This window comes from Carica papaya, chromosome 5 (assembly GCF_054855325.1).
Source record: "Carica papaya isolate Zhongbai chromosome 5, ASM5485532v1, whole genome shotgun sequence".
NCBI classification, from domain to species: domain Eukaryota; kingdom Viridiplantae; phylum Streptophyta; class Magnoliopsida; order Brassicales; family Caricaceae; genus Carica; species Carica papaya.
This window is the reverse complement of record NC_142313.1, coordinates 43,003,773-43,011,547: the sequence shown is the minus strand read 5'-3', so window position 1 is coordinate 43,011,547 and position 7,775 is coordinate 43,003,773. Positions and strand designations below refer to the sequence as shown.

At 36.4% G+C, this 7,775-nt stretch overlaps 2 protein-coding genes across 2 annotated transcripts; one reads left to right on the top strand and one right to left on the bottom strand.

The window, feature by feature from the left end:
- The first annotated feature begins 324 nt into the window (after window positions 1-324).
- Window positions 325-5,436, top strand: LOC110817000 (external alternative NAD(P)H-ubiquinone oxidoreductase B4, mitochondrial-like). Its single transcript, XM_022045390.2, has 10 exons — window positions 325-586; window positions 1,311-1,584; window positions 2,032-2,232; window positions 2,410-2,660; window positions 3,261-3,480; window positions 3,602-3,706; window positions 3,907-4,167; window positions 4,257-4,378; window positions 4,776-4,895; window positions 4,988-5,436. Exons 1-10 carry the CDS (start codon window positions 495-497, stop codon window positions 5,073-5,075), a joined length of 1,734 nt encoding a protein of 577 aa, XP_021901082.1. The 5' UTR covers window positions 325-494; the 3' UTR covers window positions 5,076-5,436.
- Window positions 5,437-5,884: 448 nt separating this feature from the next.
- On the bottom strand, window positions 5,885-7,622 carry LOC110816867 (uncharacterized). The gene has a single exon (XM_022045214.2). It carries the CDS (start codon window positions 7,506-7,508, stop codon window positions 6,111-6,113), a length of 1,398 nt encoding a protein of 465 aa, XP_021900906.1. The 5' UTR covers window positions 7,509-7,622; the 3' UTR covers window positions 5,885-6,110.
- Window positions 7,623-7,775: the final 153 nt, after the last annotated feature.

Sequence of the window (7,775 nt, the reverse complement as noted above, 5' to 3'; positions counted from 1 at the left end):
ACTTTCATAACAAAGAGACTTAGTTGATTCAGATAATAATAGTAATATTTGATCCACCAAAAAAAGCTAAGCAAAAATCTCTTCCTCGAACAAAAAGCGGCTATCTTTTAGGGTAATATAATACACTGGTTCTACATCCATCAAGATCTCCACTCAATCAGACGGTATCTGCACCATCATCATACAATCTAACTTTAAACTAGGATCTCCTGCAAAGTAGGAGATCCTGGTCGGAAAATAATGCCACGTGTCCTTCTTTCTCGCTAAGGAAGGTCAATGATTCATTCAATACAGGAAAAGAACAAAAAAAAAAAAAAAAAAAAAAAAACACCTTGCTTGACAGTTATACAAAAAGGCAGGAACTTTGAAAACCGATTCTTTCCATTTTTGAGGACCTTGCTTGAACAGTTTCCTCTTTATAAAAAAAATTCTCATGCTCTCTCAGTTTTGTTTTTTCTTGTAGAAAATAAAGGAGAAGTAGGGTTGTAATAACAATGAGCCGTGCGTATACGTTCTTTGAAAGAGCCTCCAGAGCTTTTCGTGCTTACCCCACGCTTTCGAAACTTCTTGTTGTTAGCACTGTCAGGTCTGATCATATGATTCTCCACTGATATGTTTCTACATTGTATATTTTCTGTGACTTTGTCTTTTTCTTTTTCATCTGTGATCTGTTATGTAGAAGTTTTTCTTCATGGAGAACAGGGGTTTTCTCCTTTTGCTTGATTATTATGTATACACATATACATAATGCGCATGCTTGATTGTTTGCAAGGATTTCTTTTTTTATTTATATATATATATATATATATATATATATATACATTTTTATGTTATGCATGTCTGAAAGGCGTCATCTTTGTTTATCTTTATATTATGCAGCCTTCTTCCTCAAATTTATGGTTGATGTGATCTCTCTCTCTCTCTCTCTCTATATATATATATATATATCCATATAGTATGAAAATTAACTACTTTTGCTATGTATATAAATTTTTCCAAGTAATTTCAGCAAAAAGGGATTTCTTATATGAGAGAATAAATGATAGTTTTGGGTTCTTTGGTTCAATTTAAAGTTTAATTTTTTTGGGATGACCTAAAGGCAATTAATTGTTTCATATAGTATTAGAGTCAAAACATCCAAAGCTTGAATTTTTCAAAACTCCAGTTATCTAATTAAGTTCAGAACCTCTTGTTTCATTTTGTTAACTTGGTGAGAAAGTAAGAATTGATAACCTAGAGGAAATAAACTTATAAGTTAATGTATTCATAAACTAAAGTTTCCTTTTCGAAACACTTGATTATTGTTGCAGTGGTGGTGGGATAGTGGCATTTTCTGATGCAAGGCCAATCCAAAGACTACTTGGTGATCATGGTGAAGGTGAATGCAAGAAAAAGAAAGTGGTGGTGCTGGGAACTGGCTGGGCTGGCTACAGTTTCTTGACTTATCTGAATAATCCTTCCTATGAAGTTCATGTGGTGTCTCCACGAAACTATTTTCTCTTCACTCCACTGTTACCGAGTGTCACAAATGGAACAGTAGAAGCACGTAGCATTGTTGAACCAATTCGCAAGCTCACGAGCAAGGTGAAACCATGGGTGGAACATTTGGATTGATTTAACTATCTAGTGTTTATTGGATTATGTTAAGCTTGGTTAGTTTCTCATTTAATTTAAATCCCAGTACTGATTTTAATTTTTCTTTTAGTTCATTTTAAATGGAACATAATTTATTATGAGGTATCGCCGTTCCCATCTTGAAATCCTTTTATGTTGAGAATTTAATTTCTTGTATTTAGTTGCTATCACCTTCCTTATCTATTGAGAATTCATTTCTTAATTTAAATATTTCTTTAGTATTCTGTTTGCTCAACAAATCATATTTTAGATATTTTTTCTTTACAATCTTTCGGTTTATTTGCAATTCAGAATTATCTGTTAAATAGTGCAAATAACTGAAATGGATAGGAACTATTTAGTAGATGGATTTGAAGAGAATTAACTTTTATGCTTAATATTTCACCCACATGGCAGAAAAGTTTTCAATATGAGGAAGCTGAATGTTACAAGATTGATGCGAAAAACAAGAAAATTTATTGTAGATCGAAGCAAGAGACTACTTTGAAAGGCACAGAAGAATTCATCATGGACTATGATATCTTGGTTGTATCAGTTGGAGCTCAATCAAACACATTCAACACGCCCGGAGTCGAGGAAAATGCCATGTTTCTGAAGGTACATATTTAACTACAATGTCGAATTTTTTTGAATAGTTGTTTAAGTATTTGGTTGTATAGCTCATTTGGGTCAAATTGTAATAATTTACTCTGTTCCAAGTTACAAGTCGTAAATTTCTCGTATTCACCATAGTTCATCATATATGGCATTCAGAGAGTGAAGTCCTTTTTGCAGGAAGTGGAGCATGCTCAGAATATCCGTAAGGCTGTGATTGACTGTTTTGAAAGAGCATCTCTTCCTAATCTAAGCGATGAGGAAAGAAAAAGGATCTTGCATTTCGTGGTTGTTGGTGGTGGTCCAACTGGTGTCGAGTTTTCTGCAGAGCTTCATGACTTCCTAGTTGAGGATGTTGCTAAAATATATCCTCAAGTTCAAGAATTCACAAGAATTACACTTCTTGAAGCAAGTGATCACATTTTGAACATGTAAGGCATCCATTTCTTTTACATCTACCTTATAACCAATTTTTTGATAGCTTAATGGTCGTCACATTCAAAATCTTCACTTAACTAAGAATTTAAACCCAGAAATATGTTCAAATTAACTCTAGTTTGACCACACGAACCTCGTTCATGATTTCCAACAGAGAAAAGGAAGAAGATAACAGAGAAAAGAGAGATTGGTAACTTGAGTTAATACATTCCTCAATCTTTATTCATAGAACCCTTTCCTATATATAGGCCACTTCTAGTTGGTTTACAGCAACAAAACCCAACCCTAATTCATGAAAAGATTATTTTACCCCTGCGAGTACATTTTCCTTTAATCTTTAGTATCCTGACAGTAGGATAGAGCTGTACTTGTGCATGTGAAAAGGACATAACAATGTTGCCAGCATCCACATAGGGTGGTGAAAAAATTACTATAAATTAGAATTTTATGAGTTATGTTCGAATTCAATCTCACATACTCTTAGAAAAAGGGCATACTGTTCTTTGCTAGGAACGTAAAGGGCCTAATAGCTTGTCAATTTCTGCTTACTGTCAAGTTTTGAAACAACCTTTGCTGTTGCCTGCTTTGTTCAGGTTTGACAAAAGGATCACAAATTTTGCCGAAGAGAAATTCCAAAGGGATGGTATAGATTTGAAGACGGGTTCAATGGTTATAAAACTGACAGCAGATGAAATTTCCACCAAGGAAAAGGGAACTGGGAAAATTGTTCATGAACCTTATGGAATGGTTGTCTGGTCAACTGGGATTGGTTCTCGGCCTGTCATAAAGGACTTCATGCAGCAAATTGGTCAGGTTTGTTCCTCAAAAACCATTTTGTCATGTCATCATTTACTTCTCACGATCGGATCATACTTGTTTATGACACTGGACTCAATATCCTTGGCTAGACAATTAATCTAGTCTCTGATCACAGGGTCACAGACGTGTTTTAGCAACTGATGAGTGGCTTCGAGTTGAAGGTACTGAAGATGTGTATGCACTAGGTGATTGTGCAACAATAAATCAACGGAGAGTTGTGGTACGTAGTGTATATTAACTGAATGTTCAGTTAGTTACTGAACCTATAGTTAAGTAGACAAGGATTATGCTTAAAAAATATCTTTAACAGCCCTTTGGAGATCCTTCGAGTTCATTAATTACTGAATCTATAGTAAAGTAGATAAGGATTATGCTTGTAAAATATCTTATGGTTATGCTTTTGTCAAAAACTATCCTCAGGAAGATATTGCTGCAATATTCAGTAAAGCAGACAAGGTGAACAAAGGTACTTTGAACATAAAGGATTTCCAAGGGGCTGTTAAAGATATTTGTCAAAGGTACCCTCAAGTGGAAATTTATCTGAAGAAAAGGAAAATGAAGAACATCCAGGACTTACTGAAGAGCTACGAAGGGGAAGATCAGGAGGTGAACATTGAAAAGTTTACAAAAGCTCTCTCAGAAGTTGATTCCCAGATGAAAAATCTGCCTGCAACAGCTCAGGTGAGTTTCTGTGCATAAAATATGCAAATGCCCTTTTTTATCAATCATTTGCCTTATGTCTTTCTTATTGGATTTTCAAATGGCATTAGGTTGCTAATCAACAAGGCCACTACCTTGCAAAATGTTTTAATCGGATGGAGGAATGTGAAAAGAATCCTGAAGGGCCCCTTAGATTCAGGGGAGAAGGCCGCCATCGTTTCCAACCTTTCAGGTACAAGTTCTGCTATGTTTATTTGAGCTTTCTTTGTATAATGCTGTTTCCTCCATCAATTAGCACAAACAAGTTTTACTAATCCTCAGAGTAGTCTTTATGATATGATAAATCAAAAAGTAAATCAGAAGAAGAGAAGTAAATAGACACAGAAATTTATGTGGTTTACTCAAGCAGTCATACTATATGAAAGAAATGAATATGAATCTACTACAAAATGTTCTTTCACCGATCTTCAGTCTCACAAAATAGCTTACTTCTCAGCGTTGAGGGAAAGTAAGCTTGGAGATCATTATAACAAAAAGCTTTGATATTGTTAAATAAAGATAACATTGTTGCATCTCTGCATAAGACTTCCTCCAGCCTGCCTAAATCTATAGGTGTATTTTAATGGCAGGTACAGGCATCTTGGGTCATTTGCGCCATTGGGTGGGGAACAAACTGCAGCTGAACTTCCAGGAGATTGGGTGTCAATTGGTCATAGCACTCAATGGCTATGGTATTCAGTCTATGCAAGGTAATTATATTCACTCAGGTCTTTTTCTTCCATGCCACAGAAGCTTTTGCCAGTAAAAGATTTTTCAACTTCTTCTCCTTATTCTTTTACAGCAAGCTAGTTAGCTGGCGCACTAGGATGTTGGTTGTATCAGACTGGGGTAGACGATTCATTTTCGGAAGAGACTCCAGTCGAATCTGAGTTCTTCTGGAGGTCATACATCATCTTCCTCAACTATGTTCTACATAGGCCAATGCCTTGAGTTTGTTCCACTTCCAAGACAATTTTCATGACTTCTCCGTTTTTCGGACTTGGAGAATCTTTGGTTGTGTCTTCTTAGTTTCGTATGAAGTATTGAGAGTTCAATTATCACATAGAATCGTAACACATGAATTCTGTAAGATTGTGATCATATATACATATATATTTTACATCTTCCTCAACTATGCTCTACATAGGCGTTGAACACCTTGAGTTTATTCCACTTTCAAGACAAAATTTTGATGACTTCTACATTTTTCGGACTTGGAGAATCTTTAATGCATTCTTAGTTTCCTATGAAGTATTGAGAGTTCAATTATCAGAGAGAATCCTAACACATGAATTCTGTAAGATTGTGATCATATAGACATATATACATCTATATATATGACGGAGAATCCTATGCAAAAACTGTTTAAGAGGCATTCTTAAACATAACTGATTTTCCAGAATCACTTTAATCCTACCAAACTCGAGATGACTTGAAGTTAGTAATAATTTTACATATTTGATTCATAATTGAATCAACCTCTCATAGCTTTAGTTTTGTTTTCTATCCATCAAAGGGTAATCAAATTAAATTAGACACTGAATTAACTTGAAATTGGGATGACCTTTTCATACAAAGTTCTGTCCTGATGATACTGTATTACTATTTTTATTCTATAAAATTAAGATTATATCTTCAGAAAAGCAAAAATGGGGATTTACATCAATTCATGAACAACCCAGATCAAATATATGGGAGATGAACAAATTTATCTACTTGATCATCATTAGAAAGCAAGAGAAAAGCTTATCAGATTATTGCATCATCACTTACAGAGCAATAGTAGACCAGAAAGATACCACCCAACCAGACAAACAAAAAAGAAAAGAAAAGAAAGAGAAACAGTACCCTTTACTCTCTTCTCCATAACAAGAGTTACGGATTACTGAAAAACAGAAGCTAAATCAAATCCCATATAGAGAAAACTATACTTGATAATCATCACCATCTTCCATTGCAAAACTCAAAGCCTGAAAAACAGATTTGTCGCTTTCATCCTCATCATCATTATTGCAGAAGTAAGATTTTCTACCTGCCAATTCAGCTACCCTCTTGGCTGGACCAGAATCACGTGGACTCTCTCCAAATAACCGAAGTGTCCTGATCTTTGGCAACATACCATGGAAGTTAGCAATAGACGGCGTCATTTCCTCCGCCTCCTGCAACTTGAACACCACCCCCTCAGCAGGAATTTCCCATCTCTTCTTTACTCTGCTCTCACTTTTCTGGTTCCTGCAAGAAGAAAAAGAAACCAGGGAATTTTCATTTGAAGCGCGTCTCTTGTCACCCCTCGTACTCTCCTCTTTATCATTCTCTGGTAATGACCTTTTTCGAGCATCCTTCACTGAACTATTTCCATTATTTCCATTGATCTGACTGTACCTGCTCGCTACAATTCTGCCGGGTTTCAATGGCTTCTTTACTGATTTTTCTCCGTCTTTGAAGAGCTTCTTTGGCTGGATTGTTGTAAGAAGTCCATCTTCTTTCTTCACAGACCTTTTGGATCCAACAGTAGTTGCGGCTTGCTTCTGGCCATGAATTTTTGAACGGGATTTTGGGCTAAGACTCAAGCTTTTCCCTCTTTCTTTTCTTATTTTCTCTTGATCAATGTCTTCCAGCTTCCAAAAACATGATTTCCGCCGACTCTGAAGTTGAACAGGCGTGATTGTTTCTTGTTTACCCAGTTGCTTCGATTTAGAGAAAATCTCCGCAGGTCCCAAACTAACCCCTCTGCGATTAAAAATCTTTCCTTTACCACTTGAGAAGATAGATTCTTCCGTCTTCTTCGATAGATTCCTGATACTCTGTTTCTGCTCCAAGAATTTTGCAGGCACGATTCTTCCTTTCATCGCAATACTTCGCGCAGTCTGCTCAGCTTTTTCAAAACGCAGCATTTCGAGCTTTGACGTCAAGCGACTGATCTCTTTCTCAATCTCCTCAATTTCCAGATCGATAGTTCTCTCTCCCCGCTTTTTCTCTTCATTTCCTTCTTTTTCCTTCCCGTTCCTTGATTTTCCCGACGAAGCTTCAAAGCTACTCTTCAATGGCTTCGCTTGCACACTGTTCACCGTGTTGTTTGAATGAAGCGGCTTGATCGGGGCTCCGGATTTGCGAAGAACAGGGGGACTCACCAACCCTGGACTCTGGTTTTCCTTGCTGGAACAGGATTCAAGAGACAGATTTAAGAAATCTGGGTTCATGATCAACCAAGAAGAAGCTTTAATGGCAGCCGACTCCTCAGATTCGCCGTTGTCGAAGGCTGCGTTGTTCCATACCTGGAGCTCCGGTGCATCAAGGGCATCTGGGTATGGAAGAAAACTCATTTTTGAATACTGGTGATACCAATTTTCTGTGTTTTCGAGTGATTGCAGCAAGATTGCTACTGTATTTTCTTGGTTTATCTTTTTGAGAAAAGTGAAAATGGAAGGGGTATGATTTGATTAGAGAGTTTTGTATGTATTTTTTGACCGTTGGGGGAAGTAGACGTTGTGATTGGTTAAATCGCAGCCGTTGAATTATAAACGGCTCGTAGAATATAAACGCTCCGATTTCATTTAAAGATTATTTATAGTTGGAAATAAAAAGAGAAT

What these genes read in the sequence shown, in the direction of transcription:
- LOC110817000 (XM_022045390.2), top strand. Translation starts at nt 495, where the DNA reads ATGAGCCGTGCGTATACGTTCTTTGAAAGAGCCTCCAGAGCTTTTCGT. An exon ending in CTTGTTGTTAGCACTGTCAG is followed by an intron (nt 587 to 1,310) that starts GTCTGATCATAT and finishes TTATTGTTGCAG; the next exon opens with TGGTGGTGGGATAGTGGCAT. An exon ending in TTCGCAAGCTCACGAGCAAG is followed by an intron (nt 1,585 to 2,031) that starts GTGAAACCATGG and finishes CCCACATGGCAG; the next exon opens with AAAAGTTTTCAATATGAGGA.
- LOC110816867 (XM_022045214.2), bottom strand. Translation starts at nt 7,508, where the DNA reads ATGAGTTTTCTTCCATACCCAGATGCCCTTGATGCACCGGAGCTCCAG.